Here is a 25,365-nt window from a genome sequence, read left to right as displayed (position 1 = left end):
AACTACACTGCAGAGTGTATGAGCATCATGGGAAATGTAGTTCCAAAACATTGGGGGTGTCAAGGTTCACCATCACTGGTCTATGTGGACAGCTGTACCCCGGATGTCTGCATACTTAGATGTGCCTGTTTTAATCATCAACCATGAGAGTTCCTAAGAGCCGGTTCACACTACCACGACCAGAAAGTCGCCCCGTGACTTGAAGAGACTTGGAAGAGACTTGTGCACTACTTTGAAGAGACAGGCGACTTTGTCTGTGTGGAATGCCTGGCTAATTTCTTTCTTCTTCCTGGAAAGTCTGATAACAAGTCGCTTCAATTAAGATAAGGAGGTGACTCCCATTGAAGTATATGGGACATATGTCGGATCACAGGTCGCCTCAAAGTAGTACAGGACCCTTTTCTGAAGTCGGAGCAACTTCAGTAGTGCCAATTAAGACAGCACTGATTGATTAACATTGCTTTTGTTATGTCAAGCGACCTGAGGCAACACAAGTCGCCTCACAAGTTGTGCTAGTGTGAATGGGCTCTCAATGTTGTATCTTCATTAAATGTAACCATATTGCTACACTTTGAGGCGCCTCTCTTACTTGAACCTGAAAGATGTTAAATATTAACCCTTTGCTAGTTAAACTTTTGTTCATAACATCACTGTTCCATGTGACATGGACAGCCCTTTCACTGAAGTAGCACTGAAGTCATATCAAATCATTGCAAATCTCACAGAAGTAGTGCTGAAGTAGTGGTTGAAGTCGAGCTTTAAATTGCACTACTTTAAATTAAATCGTACCCAGTGTGACCACAGGATTCTACTCAGTTGCTACTCAAATTGCAAGACATTGCTCATCTATCAAGTTAAAATGTTACTGATTTTGTAAAAACACTCGCAGACCAAGTTACTCGCAATCCAATTTTTTACTGCAGTTACATAAATTGCAACATTGCACATAGCCCATAAGAACGGAGTACATATCTCTCACTTGAATCTGAAGTACATCTATGGATTGCCCCTTTTTTTCTCTCTCTCATTTCGAATGACCTGGTTTCTCTCTGCAGATATAAGAGTTATTACTTCTCCTGAGAAAGCAACTGTTGTCTCACGAAACACGTTTAAAAGAGATACATGTTCAAGAATTCCATTCCTAGGGCTATGTGCAATGTTGAAATTTATGTAACTACTCCATATTCATGTGTATCACTTCTGAGGTTTTCAGCATTTTAGATTTGAATCTTTTTTAAGACATGCAGCTTTATTAAAATGTTAATTTTTTTTATCAATCTCAGTGTCTCTCAAATTCCTTTGGGCATTGTTCTGTGTATCCTTATACTGTTTGGAATGAGTCACATTATGCCCATACATACCAGCTACTATACGTGATTATTGTTTATAAAGATATATGTATTGCTTATTTATGTCAGTATATTAGTGATAGTATATTACACAGAAAGAGTTACATACACAAATAACCATACAAATCCAAAACAGATATAGAGGCGCTCATAGGTCTTGCAGAGGAGATAAATCAAAACAACAGCATTTTATGGTCATCATTTAGGGCTGCTGTCTTACAAAGCAGAGGCTGGTGTGTAACGTGGAGAGGCTTTTTTTTTTTTTTTTTTACAAATCATATTTACCTAGGTGGATGCAGCATCGCTCCAAGGCTGCATCTGTCCTCCGCTGGATCCTCTAAGCATGAGGACTGAGTGATCAAACACTGCTGATTGCTCAGTTCTCCCTGCCGCTCTAAGCAGAGAGCTACTGACTGTCAGTCACAGCTATGTGCTCTGCCCCCCCCCCCCATGACAGATGATTATGATAGACACAAGATGATTATCAGCTTTCCTCACACTGAGTGTTAGGAGAGGAGAAGAGAGCCAATAACCAAGGAACATCTACCCTAATAATTAGGGCACTGATCTGCCAATCAGTGGCCACCAGTGCTGCCAACCAGTGGCCACCAGTGCCGCCTCATTACTGCCAGAGAAAAATAAAATGTTTGCAACATTGCATGAGATTGCGTGATGAGACAGGAGGATTTGAGGCAGCACATCCACAGATATGTGGTTAGTGCTCCAAGAGGTTTGAAACAACCTACCTGCCGAGTTCCTTCAAAAACTGTGTGCAGGTGTGCCTAGAAGAATTGAGGCTGTTTTGGAGACAAAGGGTGGTCACACCAAATATAGTCAATTGATTTGGATTTCTCTTCCATTCAATTACTTTATTTTTCTCAATTTAGAAAAGGAGTTAAAAAAAAAAAAAAAAAAAACACCACTATCATCACTTCTATTTCTGAAAGCATTCTTAATTTACAGCATTTTACACCAGCCTAAAACTTTTATACAGTAATTATATATATTAGGCTTGTGACGGTATCAGATTTTCATGCTGCGATTAATTGATTAAGGTTTTGCCACGGTATACGGTATTATCACGGTATTCAATTATTAAATTATTAAATTTCTACCTCACTTGAATTTCATTGCTGAATTTAGGGACTTTGGTTCACTTATTCACATTATTATATAGTCAGTCAGTACAGACTGTGAACCAGTCCTAAAATAATCCATCAAGCAGTGTCTGGTCTACCTGGTGATGACTGGTCCTGGTGCTCGGCTCCGATCCGATGGCCTGGTCATTAAGGGGGCAAATCCTTGTGGTCAAGAAGTGGTTAAACCGGAAGGAGGACCGGTGTTGTTATTTATAAATTACTTTACTATTGCTTTAGGCCTGGTTCACATGTATGCGGGTTGGCGGCCCACATTTGCACAGGCATAGCAGCCCATTGATTTGAACGGCTGCTATGCCCTCATTTTCCGCAGAAAAAAGGTGCATGCAGCATTTTTTAATTCAGTGGCCTTGAAATCCATCCTGTTTTTGCACCATGCGACTAACCTGCAGTTCCTGCTCTGGCAAGCTTTCTGCGTTTTTATATAAGTGGGCCCAGCATTTAAAAACACAGCTTGCGTGTGCAGCAACTGCAGGTAAGTCGCATGGTGCAAAAGAAGGATGGATTTCATGGCCACTGCATTTATTTTTAATTCTGCATGCACCTTTTTTCAGCCGAAAACGCAGGCATAGCAGCTCAAGCCCATTCAAATCAATGGGCTGCTATGCCTGTGCAAATGTGGGCCCCCAACCCGCATACATGTGAACCACCAACCCGCATACATTTGAACCACCAACCCGCATACATGTGAACCAGGCCTAAAGCAATAGTAAAGTCATTTATAGATAAAAACACTGGTCCTCCTGCAGGTTTAACCACTTCTGGACCGCAAGGATTTGCCCCCTTAATGACCGGGCCATCCAGTGGCGGAGCCAGAGGGCTAACTGGGGTGGCAATTGCCACCCCAGACGAAATCCTTGCCACCCCTGTTGCCACCCCGCTCGCTTATGCTCATAACATAGCTGAACGAGAGGGCGCCTGTGCAGCAAGTTCTCTGTGACTAGTCTGTGACTGAGCGTGTTGAGCAGCAGTGGCGCCGTGAGCCGCTGCACAGCTAACCAATCACGCGTGTCTGCACACCTGATTGGTTCGCTGTGCCGCTAGCGGCACAGCGAACCAATCAGGTGTGCAGGCACGGGTGATTGGTTAGCTGTGCAGCGGCTCACGGCGCCGCTGCTGCTAAACACGCTCAGACACAGAGATCTTAGCTGCACAGGCGCCCACTTGTTCACTTCTTCTACCTGTAACCTTAGGTAAGTCTCTCTGGTCTCTGCATGATTGAAGGGGACACGGCATGCTGGTCACTACATTGATGGGTTGGTGCGCTGGTCACTACATTGATGGGTTGGTACGCTGGTCACTACATTGATGGGTTGGTACGCTGGTCACAACATTGATGGGTTGGTACGCTGATGGTCACTACATTGATGGGTTGGGGTGCTGGTCACTACATTGATGGGTTGGTACTAGAGCTGCACGATTAATCGTTCTGGGATCGCGATCTCGATCCACCCCCCCTATGCGATCTCCATCACGAATATCGGCGATTCTGGGGGTGGGGTTATTTCACGGCCGCACCTCCGTCACGCCTCCTCTATGACGCGGCGGGCCGCACCTCCGTCACGCTTCCTCTAGTCAGCGCTCTGCAGATGACGAGGCAGGCCGCACCTCCATCACGCCTCCTCCATTGAGCACTCTGCAGATGACGCGGCAGGCCGCACCTCCGTCACGCCTCCTCAATTCAAGTCTGCAGATGACGTGACAGTGTCTTCCATCCCACCTCAGCCCCGCCTGCTCTGTCCCCGGAAGTGACGAGGTCCTATTTGTTCACGGGTCCGAGAAAATTATGGCATGATGATGAGCTTTCCATGAGGTAATCAAGGACAGAGGAGGGGGGGAGAGAGGGGAAAACCCTAAAAAATAAATAATTAAATGTATATTGTAATGAATAAATTATAATATATATATATATATATATAGGGCTTTTTTTCAGCGGGAACGCGGGGGAACGCAGTTCCGGCACCTCCAGGACTGACTGCTGTATGCAATGGCAAAGGGTGCTGGGGTGTGCTGCAGGGTCTATTGATAATAACTGCTGGGGGATCTATTCTAACTGGAAGGGATATATTTTTGCAGGGGGGTCTGTTGTTACTGAGGTCTATTTTTGTTGCTATAGGATCTATTGATGCTAGGGGTGGGTCTTATGTTGCTGGGAGAGATCTACTGTTGAGGGAGGGGCCTATTGATGCTGGCTGTAGGGAGATATGTTGTTATTGCTGCTGGGAGTCTATTGTTGTTGAGGGGGAAATTTTGTTGCGGGTGGTCCATTGTTGTTAGAGGGATCTATTGTTGCTGGCTGCAGGGGATTTATTTTACTGCTTTTCTTGTTATCATTCCCAAATTCCATACACATTACTTAACACCACAAAATGATACTTGGTTCTGTATTGTCTTAAAGGGCAGTATTGGGAGGTGGGTAAGGGATGGAACCAAGGAACGGTGCTTGGAGGTGGGTAGGGGGTGGAGAAAAGAGGTACCTCTAAAAGAGGGAGTTCCTGCACCTATTCTCTGAGAAAAAAAGCCCTGTATATATATATATATATATATATATATATATATATATATATATATATATATAAATATAAATAATATGCTGCTATGCCCATGTATGTATGCATGCATCTAGTCTAATCTAATCTATTGAAACTTGCTTGTAAATTAGGCAGTGTTTCTGTGTCTGAGCCCTGAAGGAAGCATGTGGGTGTGTGCTGGGCCTAGGAGCTGTCTGATTGGTTACAGGGAGGAGCTAAGTCTCTCACTCTAGGATCATATTACCAGAGCGGTTTCTATTGAGTGAGTGAACTGTTGAGTGAGTGAATGATTCATCCAGCTCACTGAAATGTATCAATTCTAAAGTCAGACTTGAGGAGCAGATAAACACAGTATTTTAAAAATGCCACAACAACAATACTGTGGGTATGCAATACCGCGATATATCGAATTACCGAAAACCGACACATCTCATATATATATATATATATATATATATATACACACATACATACACATACATACATACATACATACATACACATATACTTTTTTTATTTTTTATATTGTGTTGGAAGGGATAGTATTGTGCCATTTTTTTTCCAGCTTCTTATATATGATGCAGCTACAGTACATTTTGTTTTGGGCACTGGTAGCCTGTGAGTGGGTTTATGCGGTGTGAGCACAGAATAGCTCTAACACTTCTATACAAGCTCAGCCTGAAATAAGAAGTAACTAAGCATTATTATCATACAGGATTTCTAAAGCATCAACAGTTTGCGCAGTGCTTTACAACATAAACATTGTCATGCACTATCATTTTACCAGTTACAAATACCTTCTAACAAAACGGATGTTGAAGTAGGCTGGAGGCTGCTATTGAGATTTCAGAGAAGAGCTCTAGTACTGACACCTAGATATAGAACGATCACTATGGTCCACTCTGCCTTTTAATATTTTGTACACAATACAGGAATTCAGCGCTTACCTCTCTTCCGCTCCCTTTTGTCTTGTAGCTGCTTCTTCTTCTGCTTGGTGCTAAATGGCTTCTTGCGGGGCATTTTTAACTTTTGTTAAAAAAAAAAAACTCCAGGCAAAGAACTATAAATGACTGCAATTCCTCTTCCAAGAGATCCAGACAATGCCAATACTGCCGCGCATAAGATTCCCAATAAATCTCTTGATTAAGTCTTAATTAAATGTCAATATAAATAATAAAGGTAATCCAGGCCCTGTGTAATATTTAAATGTCTCTCATATGGAGAGGAATTTCTAAACTAAGAGGATCTTCCAGATTTCGTCCCACTTCTTGTCTTCCGAAGACCTAACTAAGCTCAGTTTAACAATTTCTCAGGATCTCCTGTCACAGTTTCTATGAACTACACGATTGTCAAGCTCCCAGTAATCATCTTTAAAAATACTCAATTTTGGTCACTTTCAATGTTATTCTTCCTTTTATGCTTCCTGAGCATTAGAACATGAAAAACGGATTAGTGACCCTCCAGGTTTTGGTCTCTTTATCCTAAATGTTCCTCCAGGACTAAATGTTCCACAGCACAATCTATGACGGTCAGTCAGCAGTCCCTGAAATAAATAATAGATCCACCAGATAATGACCTTTTGTGCTAATTATGGTCCCTCCAGGACTGGCCTTTCTGTAGTCTAATAAACAATGGTCAGTAGTCCCTGAAATAACACTGGTCCCTTACAGAAAGGCTGGACCTGCCAGGACTCAACTGACCTTTTGTGCTAATGACAGTCCTTTCTATAGTACAATAGATGTCAGTCAGTTTGCTGTCCATGCAGTAGAAGTCCTTTCAATAAACAATGGCCTCTTGCAGAAATAACTGACCCTCCAAATTCAAGCCTTTGTGCTAATTATGGTCCCTCCAGGATTAATCTTGCTTCACGTTGCACTGGTCCGTCAGCTGTCCCTGCAGGACTGACCATTTACTCCAGGCCTAGAAGCACTCCCCTCCTCCAGGATAAGGCCTCATGCTTACTGTCCATGCCTCTTACTCCCTCAGGTGGTCTTCTACTCCTACAGGGGGCGCTCCTCTCCTGAGCCCACTCTATAGTGCCAGGCAACAACCTGTCTCTAGGTGGTCAGAACCCACCACTAAACTCACGAGTGGGACCCACAATGTGCATCTCTCAGCACGAGCAACAGGAAATGCCCCCTGTGCGTTCCATCTCAAAGTCACTAGCCAACCAGCGCTCCCTGTGCGTATCACGCCTCTCTTCGCTCCCGAAGGCCAGCCAATGTGGATTTCAGTAGCAGCGTTCTTGTCAGGTGACCTCGACTAACCAACGAAGAGGAGGCTACGAAGAAACCAGCGTTTCGTCCAATGGGAACACAAAATGCACTTCACGTCTTATGATTGATGGGCTGGGAATGTGCGTTTCGCGCCTCGTTTTGGCTTCACAGGCGTCCAATTGGCGACCCCCGTGCGTTTCAGCATCGAGAGTCGCCCTCTAGTCTACCAATAGCGTGCTATCTTTCATAGGAAGCGTGCATGGATTTCGGCGATTGGTCTGCCGGCTTGAAAGGGGGCGAGGCTTCCGGAGAGGCTGTGTTCGCCGGCTGCTCCGTGAATTGTCCGCGCCACGTGAGTGAAGAGAGTTCGGCCGGGAAGCGGAGCGTGACGTCAGCAAGATGCCCAAAAAACAGGAGCTGGAGGACGAGGAGGAGAAGGGAAAGGAGACAGGTGAGGGCGGGGTGTCTTCACAAAGGGACCCTCACTTCCCATGATAGGCTTCTCTTATGAGGGAAGGCCATGGGCCACTTCCATGTGCCTAGTATAGACCCTGCCTGATAGGGAAACCGAGTTCTTTTCCTGGCACAACAGCTGGGATATGATTGTGCAATCGCTGAGAGATTCATTTTTATCTCCAGGCATGCAGCTCTGCCAACAGTTTAGATGTGTGACTCTGGTCAGCCAGTCATGTGATCCATCCAGACAGCACAGCCAGGTCCTGAATCTCCCTGGCAGTGTAGCCTGGTCCAGGGCCCGCCCTCAGCCTGTGATTGGCTGATGAAGAAGCAGCAGTGTAGTGAGGAGGACATGCCTCTGATCACCCCTCCTGGAAGCAAGCAAAGAAACAGAGCTCTCATTGGTTCTCACAGTCCACAGGGGATGACAGGAGGATGATATAAAGACAGATTCAGAGACTTCCAATAGCTGTATGTGAAAAATAAAATTCACTATTTTTTTATATGAATGTTTATTTCTGCTGTGGGTTCAGCTTCAGGGCCCACTCCCTAGGGATGCACCGATCCCACTTTTTTGGTCCCGATGCCGATCTTTTGCTTTGTGAAATCGCTGAGTCCGATCCGGAAGTACTGTTTTGTGAGCTTATAACAAATTAATACTTCCGGATCGTTATCGGCAGATACCTTATAACAATTGTGCATTTAAGAGGTTAAACTTCCCTCCTCCGGCAGACGGAATGAAAATATACATTGTATTCATTGTGTTTACTTAACTGGGAGACTCAGAGTCGGTTCACACTGAGGCAACACGACTTTGGGGGGCGACCTGTGAAGTCGCGTGCACCGCGACTTCGGCGCGTATTGCAGGGACTTCACATAATGGAAGTCTATGCAAGTCGCTCCCAGGTTGCCCCAAAGTAGTACAGGACCCTTTTTCTAAGTCGGAGTGACTTGTGGCGCTCCTATTAGAACGGGTCCTGTACTACTCAATGGACCGTGACTTACTGCCTGACAAGTCGCGTTAGTGTGAATGGGCTCTAAGGCTTCTTTCACACGGGCGTTCCGTATATCACCCCATCCGCTTGCGGATGATATACGGAAATAATGCATGGGAATGCGGATGTCAGCGGATGACCATCCGCTGACATCCGATTTGCGTCCTTTAGTTCTGTTCCGTTTTTTGGAAGGAGCCTTGTGAAAGGAGCCTGACAGGCATTTGCAGGAGGCTTTTTTTTCTTTGACAGCTGTTCTCTGCTCCCTCATAGCTATGTAAAGAGCAAAACCGGATCGGCCCGTGGATCTGTTTATTTTACTGATCTCCTGATCCAGCTATTATGGCCATATCGGCGCCAATATCCGATCCTAATATCGGATCGGTGCATCCCTACCACTCACTCTACACTGTGGTGACCTGTGTTATCTGCATGTGATCAGCATCAGTCACATAGTTGCCAACATTTCAGGGACACTGCAGCACAGCTATCAATTACTTACCACACCCACTTTCCTGAAGCTCCGCCCACTCCACATAATTATAGGGTCTACTTAATATAGAGAGAATTACAGGAAATTAAAAAGGGAATTTCAAACTTAAGGCCAAAGTAGCAGAGTTGGAATAATTCTCCCATTCAGCTGCACTTCTTCTGCGTAACATTTAAGGGACTTTGGTGCAAAGTTGCAAAAAAATCTTCAGTGCACTGTGGATGTAAAGTGCAGGTTGCTCTGTGTAGGATCCTCCAATGATCCACAGCTGCTAGTTGGTGTCACTGTGAGGATTATTAGGATATCAGACTCACCAGATGTTGTGGGTCTTATATATCTTATGATATTTAGACCTAATAGCGCTTGTATAGTCTCCTGGACCAGAATGGATACCGCTGGACCTTGTAGTGCTTTGCAACTTTGCACCAAAGTCACTTATGAACTATTATTTATGAACTGTTTGCATCAATCTTGAGTACTTTTTGAATCACTACAGAGACTGCACCCCCTTTTTTTGATACACTTTTTATATTGCATAGCATTATTATTCATTTAATATTTATTATTGGACTGTATCTTTATATATTTGCATCGTAATAATTTAAGCCGCATTCAATGATATTGTTATTTATTCTTTGACTGTTTATCCCATCACATAAATAATTGAAGCAGCACTCAGCACTTTATCTAGATATTGCACCATTTATGATATAAAACATACCATTGATTTAAATGAATACTGGTTGCATAGGCTAAGCAATTATCTAGCAACATTTATTCCTAGCAAGCGCTATAGCTAGCCCCATATATTAAGGCCATTTTCCTTTCCATCCTATATATTTTTCTATAGCAGCTGCTTTCCCATTTAATATATACTCCGACCTTATTTAACTTAAGTAGAATCATCCTAGGCGCGAGGGATATACACTTCAAGTATATTATTCCAGAAGAGAGAAATGACACTTGGTGCTCTAGATTGAGACAAGTACATACTAAAGAGGGATATGTTTTGTTCATATTTCATGTCTGAGGTTTACAACCATGTTAAGTGATCATCTGTTTTCACACCGCAGCAGAGATGTCACTTTGCGTTAACCTCCTGCCGCCCGTGTAACGCATGTGTGTGTCAGTGAAGAGGGTGGGCTTAAAGTCTACACGCTGCAGATATACATTTACTGGTGTCAGATGCTTCTGTGCTGGGAGCATGCTCACTGTACAGTCCCAGCACAGTGCCAGAGATGTCCAAGACCACTCCTGGTCTCTAGTAATGATCAAGGAGCTGGCAAGACCGACTCTTGATTATGTGACCACAGCGTAGAGCTGCACAATTTTGGATAAAATGACAATCGCAATTTTTTTGCTTAGAATAAAGATCACGATTCTCAGCGTAACATTTTTTTTACCTTATACAAAAAAATTGGGCTAACTTTATTTGTTTTTTTTTTTTTTTTTAATTCATTAAAGCAGGGCTTGACACATTTGCTTTGAATCTAAGAGCCAGCTAAAAAAGTAAGGAGCCAAAGTTTTTTTTTTTTTTTTTTTTTTTTTTTTTAGCATAGCGTGTGCTGTCAGCACCTGGGACTAGGCAAGGTAATTTCCACCCCTAACTTACAGCAGAGCAGCCAGTCAATAACTGTAATGTAATTTACCTCAGGGTTATAGGCTGGCCAGAAACAATGTTATTTAAAACTCCTCATTATGCCAAATGCATCGTCACTGCGGCATGTTAACCGGTTGCCGACCGCCGCACGACTATATACTGCGGCGGTCAGCCCCGGCCAGGCAAAGTGACGTATCGATACGTCACTCGCCTGTCACTGACTTGCGAGCCTATTGCGGGCGGGCGCGCGCCCGCTGCGGCTCGTTCACAGACAAGTCAGTGCGTGTGACCAGCGGACTCGATGTCCGCCAGTCACACTACGATCGCTCCTGTGAAGGGAGAAAGACAGAGCGGCTTGTGTAAACAAGCTGCCTGTCAGTTCTCCCTGTGTAAAAGTGAAGATCTGACCGTTCTACTATGTAGAACTGTTGATCTTTGCTTTTACACCAATAGCAATGTCCCTGCACAGTTAGAATCACGCCCCTAGGACACACTTAACCCCTCCCTGTCCAATAAAGTTAACCCCTTCCCTGCCAGTGTCATTTTTGCAGTAACAGTGCATATATATAGCACTGATTACTGCAGTAATGTCACTGGTACCCCCAAAAGTGTAAAAAATGTCAGTCAAGGGTCCGATCTGTCCGCCGCAATGTCGCAGTACCGAAAAAAAAATCGCAGATTGCCGCCATTACGCGTTAAAAAAAAAAACACCAAAAATGACAAAAATCTTTCCCTTTGTTAGTAAACGCGATAACTTTTGCGCAAACCAATCAAAATACGCTTTTTGCGATTTTTTTTTTTTTTTTTTTTTTTTTTTTTTTTTTTTTTTTTTTTTTACCAAACATAGGTAGCATAAAACAAATTGGCCGAAAAATGTTAAAACATTTTGATTTTTACATTTTTTTTTTGGGGAATTTCATATAAAAAAATGTGAAAAATATTGTTATTTTTGCAAAATTGTCGCTCTTTTTTTGTTTATAGCGCATGATCAAAAAATCGCACAGGTGATCAAATACCACCAAAAGAAAGCTCTGTTTGTGGGAAAAAAAGGATGTCAAATTCGTTTAGGTACAGCGTCGCACGACCGCGCAATTGTCCGTTAAAGTCACGCAGTAAAAAATCGCAAAAAAACCCCTGGTCCTTTAGCAGCCAAATCCTCCGGGGCTTAAGTGGTTAAACGCCCTCATCTGCTGCCTATTGCAGCTTAAAGGTGGCCATTGGTGGGTGGCAAAAACATGTCTCTACTGCACATTTTACCACCCAACTGCACATCTAAATGAAGCCTTAGTGATACTTTAAAACACAAAAAAGGATGAAAGAAGTATCCCAATGTTGCTGATCTTCTGCTGTCTCTTTGCAGCCACTTTCTACCTACATGTGTGTCCCAGGGGGTGACTCTATTCATTGCTCTGGTGGGTTTCAGGTCACCATGAAATGCTGGAGCCCATCTGTACATAAAGAGTGGTAATTGTTGATGGCAAACAGGGATTATCAGGGGACATAGGATTCTTCTAAAGCATATCCACCCGCCTTATATCACACTGTAAGCTTTCCAAGGAGCAGGGCTGCTGTTAGAAATCATGGGGCCCCGTACAGCCTATCTGATGGGGCCCCTGATCCTGCTCATTGCCTACCTCCAATGCGATCCACAAAATAAAAAAAAAAACGGAAGGAGCTATGTCCTACGTCTAGGTGGATCGGAGGGTAGTTGGGTGTAAACAGACAGCAAGATACGCCGGACCTTCGGTGCGCATGCGCCACTGGTGTCAGCGGATGCATGCAGGGTGAATGTTTACCATGAAAAGTTTAGGAGCTATTATTTTTCCTACAGGTAAGCCTTATTATAGGCTTACCTGTAGGTAAAAGTTAAAAAGTGGAGTATACTGCCGCTTTAAAGGGACCGCTGGAAAAGGGTTAAAGCCTAACCCAAAAATAATCCACCCTTGCAGTTGGCAATAAGAGCTGCTGGACCTATTGCAGGCACTCGCCAAAAGTGCTGACTTTGCCTACCCTTGCCACCCCATTGCTCCATTCATAAGAGCCATACCATAGCTTCCTGCAATGAAAATCGCTCTATGAATGGAGGAAATGGAGAGAAAAAATACTGTAAATTAAATACACACACACTCTAAAATAGGTTAGTTGGAGTTTGGCTTTGTTAGTCCAGTCCTTCTAAATCTGCTAGTATATCTGACATTACCCTCTCCCAAGATTGCCAATGCTGCTGTAAAGTGCTCCTCCACCCAGAGTGGAGACACCCTAAAACAGGAAGTGTGTTACTGGCCAGATCACTATGTGACAATAAAGAAAACGAAAGCAGCCACCATATTTAAAGTGATATAAAACCTGGGTAATAAAAATTGAGCTAAGCACATACAGTATATCTGCAGTGTTTACTTATCTCTCTCCAAGGGCCATTTCCTTCTGGTGTTCTATTCCCCTGTTATCAGCATGTTGTCAAGTTCTCTGACACATGAAGTAACAGTAGCTGAAAATTTGTGTCGGGGAGGGAGATTAGCAGGGAGCTTGTCTATTCATAAAGCCCCGTACACACGTACCGATCGTCGGCCAAACGATCGGCCGTCTTTTTCCAGGGCTGTCGTGTCGGTTGAAAAGTGCAAAAGACTGCACAAGAATTTTGTCCGCCGACTACAGCCGACTGCAGAAGTGATGTCATGTAATGGTTAACTTTCCCTGTGTTTTTTCTTTTCTGAGCATGCCCAGTCCTGCAAATCAGCGGTCTGTCGGCCGAATTCTGTACTGACTGGCGAACAATTTGCCGCTCTGGTGTCGGCATACAAAAATTTTAATGCTTGCATGACAGATTCTTTTTGGCCGATTGTGCGCTGTCGGAGGCATCATACTAACAAGCCTACAATCGGCAGATCGGTCGTCGGCCGAAGCTTTTCGGCCGACGATCGGTACGTGTGTACGGGCCTTTATACAGCTCTGCATGTTCCTTTGTTCCTCTGCTTATGTAGAGGGGGGCGTCCCTTTCCTCCAATCAGCTCTCACACAGTGTAAGCACAGACTCCACACCCACTGCTCAAAGAGGAAGAAAGATTTCGAACAAGATCTGCACTTTTTAAAGAGTGTAGAAAGCTGAAGACAGCAGATCTTCAAGTAAAACTTATGTAGGAGGATTTGTTTCATCTCTGTTCACTTCACTGGGTATACATCCACTCTATAGATTGGTAAGCCGTAACGAGCCTTAGACTTTCAAAAAGTCTGAACTTTCATGGGACCTCCTGGGCTGAATGGGGGGGGGGGGGCGCGGTTGAGATGTCATTTGCACCGTAACTTTGTATCCTCATGTTGCACATATATTTGAAAGGTGTATTTCTAGGCATTTACAGTATATTGCACAAACAATTGACATACTGTACATTCCCATCCATCCCTGCCTTTAGGAGCTTGCCATTTAGGGCTGCTTTCACACTGATTTGTATTTCTTCTGCTTTTGCTTTTTAAAGAAAAGCGTGTGCCCATATAATCCTATGCGACTCTTCGCACTGATCTGTTACGGGTGCATTGCGTTTAATTAAATCCTACTTGCTGCATTTTTGGGGCGGTAAAAAAACACACCAAAAACTCACTTCTCTGCAAAACGCAGCAAAAAATTCATTTTATGCTGCAATTTAGCCATATTTGCGGTGTGTTTTTACAGGACATGTGACTCAAACTGCATCAAAAAACTCAACCGCTGGTGTGCTGTATATTTACAGCTTTGCTAGAGTGACCAAATAGAAGGGCTGAAATACCTCTCCAGGAGAAAATGCTGCTTTAGGGTCCTTTCACACTATCCGATCCGTCGGCGGAGTCCGTTCTGCTCAGCGGGGGATCGTTGCGCTGAGCAGGCGGATGACAGCTCCGTCTCCGCTCTGTGTGCGGAGATAGAGCTGTCAGGTCCCCGCTCTCCTCTATGGGGGTATCGGATGAGAAGGGACCACCTGTCCGATCCCTTTTCGATCTGCTGGACAGATGGAAAATAGGGTTTCTATCCGTCCGGATTTCACGGATCGGATGGCAGCGGGTGTCAGCGGACATGTCTCCACTGATATCCGCTGCCCCATAGGGATGTATGGAGCATCCGATCAGGTCCGCCTGAAAAGCCGACAGGCGGATCGGATCGTTCGTGTGAAAGGGGCCTAAGGCTCCCTAACTCCTGGCAGTATGCCCCGGCCTGCCTCCTGCTGGCAGTATGCCCTGGTCTGTTTCCTGCTGACTCAGCTGTGTGTGTGTCTACAGATAATACAAATGACAGCATTGCATTATCCTCAAATTCTTTCTCCTTTCAGATAAAGTGGTGAAGAAAGGAAAAAAAGACAAAAAAGGAAAGAAATCAGTAAGTCTGAATAATTCTTATGTTATTGTTTTTTTATTTATTTAGTGTTTTAATATATTTTGTGTTGGCATCTTTCTCTTCTATTGATTCTGAGACCTTGTTTAGATTTGTCCCTTTAATTTTCTAACTTGTTCAAGCAGTGAATGCTGTGACATTCACTGAATGTAAATCTATGTGCACCTTTAGTTAAAAAAAAAAAAAAAAAAAATAATAAATGCACATGATTTTGCAGGTAAAAAATAATGTGCTTTTTTTACCTTTGGATCCTGCAAAGAATTTCACCTTCGATCTGTGTTAGGCTCCTGCAGACACTCTTGACAGCTCTCTGCCTGTACTTCCATATGGGCAGAAAGATAGAGGGGGAACAGATCCACTTCCGTTTGTGTTTGCTGGATTGGATCGGAGAACTACAAGGGCACTGATCAGTGCCCTGACAGTTTGAGAACTACAAGCTGTCTTCTGCGGTGGAAGACAGGACTTGTACTTTATTCATTCACAGATCTGTGTGAACAAATGACGTAGTTGTGAGGGCGAAAACCCTGCACAGTCATGTTGTTTTTTTAAATGTGACAGTGGGTGAGAAGAGAAGAACCCTGTCATTGAGTGAGTGGGGGTGCTGCATAGTAACATCTTATACATTACACCCTAAATTTGGGTGGAACAAGTTACTAAAGGTGAACCTAACTTTTAAATGTGCTACACGCCGAAAGGAGCCACTAGCAAGTAGAGGTAGTATGCAATTTATATGATTTTCTTTTTCTCTTTAAATCATTTAAATTGCAGCACTCTAAATACCATAAAATATGTGAAATTAAACAATTTTAAAAAAGTCAAAACTGTGATCACGTTATGCATGCATCCGCTGGATGTCAAATTCACCAGACTAGCAAACTATAATAAATAATGACTAAAGAGTCCAAAATAAAGTTAATCAGATAAAATATCCAAGTGTGAATTGTTCTGTGTTCTAGTATGGCTGTATTGCACACTCACCAGAAGGACAGGCTGCTGACTCAAGTGCAGCATATAAACTGGTAATGTTGAAGGCAACTTTTGACGATTCAAACCAGTCACATTAATTCTTTAGGAGCTGGGTGGGATGGGTGAGGGCTTAGCGATGGGTGAAATCTTACTCTGCTCCTTCCAAAATAGAGAAATCAGTCTGAATGTAATGTCTGTTAAGCCTAAGGGTCCTTTCACACGGCTCTGTGTGCGGAGAGGGAGCTGTCAGACCCCGCTGTCCTCTATGGGGGAATTGGATGAGAACGGACCGCCTGTGTGTCCTCATCCGATCCGCCAGACGCATTGGAAAACAGGGTTTCCATCCATCCGGATTTTACGGACCGGATCGGAAGCGGATGTTAGCGTACTGACATCCGCTGCCCCATAGGGATGCATGGAGCATCCAATCAGGTCCGCCTGAAAAACTGACAGGCGGATCTGATCGGATCGCCCGTGTGAAAGGACCGTAAGAGTGTAGAAAAGGACATGCATGGATGGGCTGTAATCAATACGTGTTCCGGGTTCTAGTATGACTATCATGTATGGTGCTATACGTCCCCATTGATGTGTGGTTGCACAGTGTGTCATGTCCCAGTAATAGTGGATGAGTATGTGAGAACATTTATTATAGTGGAGTGATTCATGTAGCTAAGAATGTCACCTGATCTGCTGTGCTCAGCACACAGCCTTTACTGAGTCACTGCTCTATATCTTATAGTTTTCTGTATAAAAATATGTTTGTTCCCATGTGACTGGATACTTGGTGCTTTAACATAGTGGAAGTTTATTAAAGCGGAGTTCCACCCAAAAGTAGAACTTCAGCTTTAAGTGCTCCTGACCCCCCCCCCCCCCCCCGAAATGCCACATTTGGCATGTCATTTTTTTTTTTTGCCGGGGAGGGGAGCGGGTATGTAGATTTGACAGGTACCCGCTCCCACTTCCATTTGGGCGGCCACCTAGGCAGCTCGGGCAGAAGTTCTCCTCTTCCCCCCTCCCTCCCTGCAATCTGAAAATAATTTTCTGGGACGCGTCACAGGTTCCAGAAGATTGCCCGGCCATTCACGACGCGCAACAAGACTCGCGCATGCACAGTGTGCATGTCGGCTGTGAAGCCACATGCTGTTTCAGCCGGGTGCCCACACTAGTGATGCCAGTGGCGAGGGAGAGGAGAGAGGCTTCGGGCGGCTCCATCGCTGGACCGTGGGACAGGTGAGTGTGTGTTTAATTAAAAGCCAGCAGCTACACTTTTTGTAGCTGCTGACTTTTAATAAACACAAAAACGGTTGGAACTCCGCTTTAAAGATGGAATATCTGTAAGCAAGTAGACCTGACGCTTTTATGATAACAGCTAAAATACTGGAACCTTGTGATGCCTGCAAGCACCTGTACATCCTAAAGAAAAGCTGTGCCCTTATCTAAATTGTCCTTCCTAACCCCCCCCCTGCAGTCTTTGACCGCTTTCCTGTAGCACTGCAGTCACTGAATGTATTATGTGGCCCTTTGCCAATGTCGGAACCCTTTTTGAGGCCCCCATATGAAGAAAGTTGACCACTACTGCTGTAAATACCTTTTCATGCTGTCTTTGTCTACTGCTGAAGTCTGGGAAACTCGATCTCACTGGTTTGGCCCTGCTGTATCATGTAATATGTGGAAAACAGCAAAGGAGCCTATGAGTACTCTGGAACAGGGCCATGCATAATGGGGTACCACCAGTCCTCCTGTACGGGGCCTGGGCCAGCAGAGTGATTTAGATGTGGGCAGGGAGTGTAATAGAATCCAGTAATTGCCCCACTGCAGTGCAGATCTCCTATGTGGTCCTCTCTGCAGTAGCAGAAAGCCACCTTCTCCTCTCCCTCCAACTTTCAGCTGCTTGATGCTGAGAGAACCATACAGGGGATCGGTTCCAGTGATTGCCAATCACCCTTCCTGTGTGCCATACATTTCCTCCTGCTGCCCAGGCCCCACTTTATGCCCCCTGCAGTGCTGCCGGCTTCCCTCCTTTCTTTCCTGCCGGCAGCTGCAAGCACACAGTAAGATCCTTCAGGATGGAGAGTGGGAGAAAGGTCTGATAAATGTCATATATTTAACAGTCCCTTCCTTTCCTGAATGAACACAATGAGTGATCAGTACCAATCATTCACTTTGTTCATTCATAACTGAATCATAGTAAACTGTGTTTATTTGGGGGGAGGGGGCCCTGTCAGGTTGGCTGTATGCGGCACTGTGGTTTCTAATAGCAGCCCTGCTGTGGACCACCAAGGGGATTGACACTCCTGGAAAGTATGGATGGTCATTCAGAAGCACAGGCAGCAGAAAAGGTAAATATTTATAGATTTCTCTTGGGTCTCTTTCAGAAAGGTGACAGTGCTTACTGCCCTCTGAAAAGTGATCTGCGGTATAGCAGCGCCTGATAGGCGTTCAGAAAGTGCTCCTGATCACTGCTTTTTCTTTCATTTTAATTGTTGAATTGTGCCAAGCTTTTGGCTCTCGATTTGTTGAGTGGCCCCCTATTGATCTAAATGGACAAGTTTGATAGTCAATGCTGCCTGTCATACTCTGCAGCCTGAGTTAAAAATGCCCTGGTCGTGAAGCGATTGTGGCTGCGGCATGTGTAGAGCCCTGTCCGGCTATAATGTTAGAATTCGGGTGGTTGGCCAGGGAGCAGGAAAATGGCAACTCGGCTATCTGTTTTTGCCACCCTCCCACCACCCGTTTGCAAGAGCCTTTACAGGTATGGTCTCATCATGTTAAAGTGATCCTGTCATCATAATATCACTCTTACAGCACCTGTTATGAAAGAATAGAAGTGCAGGCTGCCATCTTTGACACTTTCATACATAAGTTATTGTCAGTTTTTACCGAACACACACAAATATACTATGTGTATCTTTTACATTTAACTGAAAATGTCACTTTTGTCTTGGCACCGCTTGCTGAGTCATATCTGATAATTCATATTGTTTTCCTCATGCCAGTTCTTCGAGGAGCTGTCAGCAGATAATAAACAGGCTCAGGAGGAGGAAGCAGCAAAAGAAAGAGAAAAGGAGCAACAGCAGCAAGAGGTGGGTACTTGGCACTGAACATTCTGCCCCAGTGGAAATCTGCCATGGAGAGACTTGGAGGCCCCTAATGGTGACAGATAATGCTAGTTCTTGGTTATGCCGATCTCTGTCATGCTGATCCGTTGGCAAAATTATAGTCACTAACAATGCAGCAAACAGTCAGGTCAGTATTTCTCACCTTAGTCAAATCAGTTTTAGTCAGTTACTCAGCATAAAAGCCAGGCAGGAAGCATTTTCAGGACATTAGCAGTGGCAGCCTGTTTAATAGTAGATATAATTATTACATATCGCAGGCTCCAAGCTTTAAAGCAAAACTTCACTATTTATCACGTTATGAAAAATTCACGTTATAAAAACGTCAGTAGATAGCTGCAGAAGGCTTTTTTCAGCTTTTTTGCAATAGCGTTTTTCAGCGTTTTTTAACTTTTATCAGAGTTAGAGCATTTTTACAGCTGGAAAAAACGCCACTCAAAACCCACTAGTTCTGGGTTTTTTTCCCAGCCAGAAAACACCCCTGCCAAAAACTGCTGATAACAGCCTATGTGTGCATGGACACATAGGATAACATGCCGGGGAGTTTACTGGCTGCAGAAGAAAACCTCTGACGCCAAAAACAGCAGCTGTATGATGTCCAGTGTGTATGAGGCCTAAATCAAGCATACCATGTATAAAATGGTGTGCTGCGAAAAAGTGTCATGGGAAAGTAGGCACTGTCCTTGTTTTTAAAACTGTGATGGTTTTGGTGTAATATGAAAGAGTTACGTTAATCTTTCTCACTCTTTCTTTCCATGCCTTGATTAGATATATTAGTGGCATTCATCACTTTAGTGGTGCATTGTGCTAGAGTAGGTCTTACGTATGATACTTCACACTATTCTAACCCCTTTGTTATTGGAAGTTGTGGGATTGTTTTCTCCCTTGCCAACCTGAATAGCAGTTTGTTGACTGCTTAAGGCCCCTTTCACACGGCTCCGTTCCGTTGACTGAGCCTTTCTTCTCAGCGGGGGATCGATCCGCCGATCCCCGCTGAGCAGGCGGATGGTGGCTCCGTCTACGCTCTGTGTGCGGAAACAGAGTTGTCCGATCCCCGCTGACCTCTATGGGGGAATTGGATGAGAACGGACCACCTGTCCGTTCTCATCCGATCTGATCCGCCAGATGGATGGAAAATAGGGTTTCCATCCGTCTGGATTTGACGGACAGGATCGGATGTCATCGGACATGTCTCCGCTGACATCCGCTGCCCCATAGAGATGCATGGGGGCATCCGTTCAGATCCGCCTTAAAAACTGACAGGCGGATCTGAACGGTCCGGTCCGCATGTGTGAAAGGGGCCAAAGTGAGCCTGCCACCACCGGGGGAACACAGCGTTCAGCAGGAGATCAGCTATCCCAAACTCCCTGAAGTGCAGTTGCAGCAACCGGGGAGCAGTGAAGTGGTGACTGCTAATTGAAAAGTAAGTATATTCACTCTCCTTTTACAGATTGCCTTGTACTTAGATGTGACTCTGTAGTTTATCTTTAGTTGCAGGTATTTGTAATAGGAAATCTCCTTTTTTTTTTTTTTTTTTAATGAATTGGTATGGTATCCGTAATTGCTGCCAGCCCACCGTTTTCTGTAGCAGCAAAAAAAAAATTCCCCTTCTATCATCTTTTGCAACATAATTCAGTTTAATACAGAATTTCCCAGAATCCCTATACTCATTGTAATTAGCTCACTGCCCCTACCAGAAGTCTTTATAAGGTCAAAAGTGCTTGTTTCATGGAATATGGTATTCTTGGCTTTACCTTACTTGATACTGATGGCTTACTGGGGCCATGGTTCATCTAGAGTATTAAGAAGATTTGTATTGAGACACATAGTGGGCATTTTAGTTTAAATTTCCTCTTGTGACAGCAGATAAAATACTATGCTTGAGAGTCTGTACTTCATAGAATTGTTTTTGATGCAGCAAAAGAAAAAAGAAAAGGAGAAGAAGAAAAAAGATCGGAGAAAACAGAAAGGAGGTGGAGATGACGATGATGAAGACAGGGAGATCACCGAGAGGCTGAAGAAGCTGTCAGTACAGCCCAGCGATGAGGAGGAGTCAGGTAGAACAGGATCTTCATTATTAACCACTTGCCTGCCGACCAGCAGCTGTAGTTTTACTGCGGCAGGACAGCTCTGTTACACGAAACGACGTACATGTACGTCCCTTCCTGTAGCAGTTAGTGTGGGTGCATGTGTGCCCATTGGCTAAAGGGAGAGCCTATCAGCGGGTCTGGCGGCCGTGATGTCCGCTGGGCACCTGCGATCGCTCCCCATGGAGACAGAACGGCGGTCTGCCGATGTAAACACGGCAGACCGCTGTCCTGTCAGTGATGAACACAGGGATCCTGTGTTCCACTGATTTAGGAACTCAGGTCTCTGTGTTCATCCAGTAAGCCCATCCCCCACACAGCACCCCCTAGGCACACATTGTTTTGGTTGAGCTCCTGTTACCTGGTTGGCTACGGCTTAGCCTTGGGAATTTTTTCTTGCTGTTCCCACCCCTCATGTTTCGCACTGCTTTGGGACGTCCCAATGGTCAAGATCAGGAGCTGTGTCCGTCAATGAACGAAAGAGAAAATGGGATATGTGACTTACCGTAAAATACATTTCTCTGATGTTCATTGATGGACACAGCACCCACCCCTCTGTGGAGGTGTAAATTCTTCTGACACTGCTCTAACAAAACTGAGTACCTTTTAACAGAGAGCGTATACTCCCTGGGACTGCCCATAGGCACGTAGCCAGACTTTTTTTATGCCTAGGGTCCTACTCCTGTAGGGGTGGTATAACCCAGTGGTTAAGAAGATCAGGAGCTATGTCTGTCAATGAACATTAGAGAAATGGATTTTGTTAAATAAATGGGATTTTTTACTTATTTTTTTGTTTTATAGCGCAAAAAATAAAAATCGCAGAAGTGATCAAATACCACCAAAAGAAAGCTCTATTTGCGGGGGAAAAAAGGACATCAATTTTATTTGGGTACAGCGTCGCATGATTTTCAGTTAAAGTAACGCAATTCTGTATCGCAAAAAATGGCCTGGTCATTAGGGGGTAAAACCTTCCGGTCCTTAAGTGGTTAATGAACATTTTGCTAAATTTTTGTAGATAACATTGGTCACTTAGGTTTTCACATATTCTGTTTTTTGTTAGCAGAGCAGTTGCGTGTATCTCAATGCAAACCTTTCTATTTTTTTTTAATATTTGAGAACTGGTGCAGTTGTGCATAGAAACCAAGTATCTTCCAAATTTTCTTTTTTTTTTTTTTTTAATTGGACAAGCTGAAGCTGTTTGGCTACCATGCCCAGCTGTACCAGATTTTGCACTCTCCAGTTTAAGTAAATCAACCCCTCTGTGCTCTCATTCCTAGTGTGGTCAGTTTTTAATAGGAAAGTTGGGGGACTGGTAGGAACACTAGGTATTTCACGCAAAGGAAGCAAAACAAAGGGAACAGGATACAATTTCATACAAGTACATGGCACAATCTTTGTGTTGACATATTCTCTAACCACTTGAGTCCCATGGACATTTTTTTGTTTTGTTTTGTTTTACATATTTTAAAAATCAGTTTAAAACCCCTAAACTGTATATATTTTCACAAAGCAAACTCCCTAGAGAATAAAACAGTGGTAGTTCCAATTTATGTTCCATAATATTAGCGTAACCGTTTTTATGAAATGCTAAATATCAGTAAAAAATACACTAAAGTTAATGTCACGGCACGTACATGTAATAAATTTGCCATTTTGTTTAAAATATAAAAAAGAGGTTGCACTGAGTAAATAGATACTCAATGTCAAGCCTTTAAATTGTGTGTGTCCATGAAATGGCGAAAAAACTTCAATACCCTATATTTTCTAGGATTGATGCTTTAAAAGCCCCTACAGGTTATCAGTTTAGTTACCCAGGATCTCTGGTGCTAGAATTATTGCTCTCAAGCTGGTGAACGTTGATATGTACCATGTAGGGCACTCGCCGTTCTTGTACGTAGGTGCCCCAACGCATACATATTTGTATGTACAGTATAGATTGGAGAAGGGGGCTCAAACTTTTTTTTTTTTTTTTGATGTATCTGTTTAAATGTTTCTCACAGAACTGTATTCGTCCGCCGACACAGCCATGTCTTTCATTCACATGAATCTGTGAGAGGTATGGGCTTTAGAGCTTGTCTGCAGGAGCCTGACATTGCACTAATGATCCACTGATCACTGGTGCAATATTTTGCAGGCTTCTATGGGAAAAAAATAATAAATGCACATTGTATTTTTCTGTGAAAATATGTGCATTTTATTTTTTTTTCCCCAAAAGATGAACTTTAGACTTTAATAAAAAATATGCACAGTAACAATTTACGTTCACTTAAACTATGGCTCTTCTTTTGCAGACCATGCTCCTGCTCCAAGAAGAGGAAAAAATCAGGTAAATTTATGTTGGCAAACTGAATGTGCTACTTGGTCTTATGTTTGTAGAGTCTGAGATTACTGTTGATCTGTTTGAGTAGCTGACGGTGACTGTAAATCAGGTTGGGGGTGTTTGCTGTACCATGGTTTGCTCTGTATTTTGATACAGAGCAAATAAAAGAATACCTTCAGCTATTACTGTCAGCAAGTGTGCAAATGTGTCCACAGCAAACCAATAAAGGGGCCTAGAAGCAAAGAGGGCCCAAAATAGTCTGACTGCACAGTGCTTCATAATGGTCCCATTGGTATTTGGCAAACACATAAAATACAGGATGTATAAAGTTTAGAAACTTCTATAAGACTGCTATGAAAGCACTGAATCTCTAAAAGTATTGCCTTTTAAAATGCTGATTAAAAACAGTATCTAAACCCAAAACAAAATGCATACCTATCCTTCGATGGGGTAGCTGTATACGTTTTTTTTATTTTTCAGGCTTTTTTCCTTTCTGTTCCCTTGATGATGTAGCAAAAATATAACCGCGCTTGTATAAATGCAAGATGCAGCTTATAGTGATATAACACCAAAAATTGTAACTGATAAAGAAGCTGCGCTAGATGTGAAGAAATACAAATAAATGTATCAATAAATAATGTGTAAAAATATAGATTAATTATTCAGTGAATAATACCAACTAGATACAGTCCCAAATAGCTGATATAAAATATTGAGTGTGAAACAACTAATAGTCCCAAAAAGTGTAACAAAGGCTGGTGAAGTATGATGATATTAAATATGATGAAATTAAATATAGGTGCACATGTGTCTTCTTCCACCACGGTGCTTCAGTCACCAAAGCTGCATTTAAGCTTACCAGATGTCGGTAAGTAAAGTGCCAATCGAACAACCATTACATAAGGATCAGGAGGACGATTCCCACAAGGAATCCAGACAACAAGGAAACTCCAGATGGAAAGGCACAGCACACTCAAGGCAACAGACTGGGATATCACCATAAAAAAACATAAAGGCCGCTCCATAGTGCAATATGTTTTTTTAAAAGGCTTTATTAAGTAAAAGAAAGTAAATCACATTCAGTAGAACGATATTCGCTAAGAACACAAACCAAGCCGGCCGGCTTCCGTATCAGCCCATCCTTCCGGGTTGCGTGGTGATGTCAGCATGCCGGTTCCGATGCGTTTCGTCACAGCTGACGTCTTCTTGGGGGTACGGGCGGCGTGCTGACTCCACCACTTAAATACAAGACCGAGAAGGCAAACGCCGCCTCAGTCTGAGCCATGACATCACTCATCAGCCAACATATTGGAACAGGGATAAGTTGCCAATACCGAATGGGAACCTAAGTGGTGCAAAGCATGCAATAAATCCAAAACAAAAACAATATTTCTATTCAATAAATTGGTCAATCATGGGGACTTTTACCAAATGGCTCCAAAGCAGCTAATGAGACCACTCTGGACAGCCATTAACGCCAGCATCTATGGCAATCAGACAGCCCCAACACTGATAATAGAATAATACATAAAATTAAAATGTATAGTGGCATGCAGTATCCTAAATTCACCCATAGTCCGGACTGGATTGAGTGACCAGCATCCAATAAAAACAAAACCACTGTAATATACAGTGGTTGAGAGCAGAGCTATTATAGTCTTCTCCAGCTGCACTCATCAAAAATTAAATAAATGAGTGGTAAATGTGTACCAACAGATGAGCTGA

The 25,365-nt window shown here is 43.5% G+C and overlaps 2 protein-coding genes across 2 annotated transcripts in view; one reads left to right on the top strand and one right to left on the bottom strand.

Annotated features, from left to right (window-relative positions):
- Window positions 1-6,067, bottom strand: part of GNL1 (G protein nucleolar 1 (putative)) — a 35,798-nt gene extending 29,731 nt beyond the window's left edge. The window contains exon 1 of the mRNA XM_082262508.1: window positions 5,985-6,067. Within this exon, the coding sequence (XP_082118634.1) occupies window positions 5,985-6,057 (73 nt within the window). The 5' untranslated portion in view covers window positions 6,058-6,067. The remainder of the gene's footprint in view (window positions 1-5,984) is intronic.
- Window positions 6,068-7,463: 1,396 nt separating this feature from the next.
- The window catches only part of ABCF1 (ATP binding cassette subfamily F member 1), a 100,013-nt gene continuing 82,111 nt past the window's right edge, over window positions 7,464-25,365 (top strand). Inside the window, exons 1-5 of the mRNA XM_082264137.1 lie at window positions 7,464-7,704; window positions 15,090-15,136; window positions 19,114-19,200; window positions 21,152-21,290; window positions 23,612-23,646. Coding sequence (XP_082120263.1) covers window positions 7,653-7,704; window positions 15,090-15,136; window positions 19,114-19,200; window positions 21,152-21,290; window positions 23,612-23,646 — 360 coding nt within the window. The 5' untranslated portion in view covers window positions 7,464-7,652. The remainder of the gene's footprint in view (window positions 7,705-15,089; window positions 15,137-19,113; window positions 19,201-21,151; window positions 21,291-23,611; window positions 23,647-25,365) is intronic.

Source organism: Pelophylax lessonae (genome assembly GCF_965119305.1).
Source record: "Pelophylax lessonae genome assembly, chromosome: 7".
NCBI lineage: Eukaryota > Metazoa > Chordata > Amphibia > Anura > Ranidae > Pelophylax > Pelophylax lessonae.
Note: the sequence above shows the minus strand (reverse complement) of the source record. Positions and strands in the feature narration are given on the sequence as shown.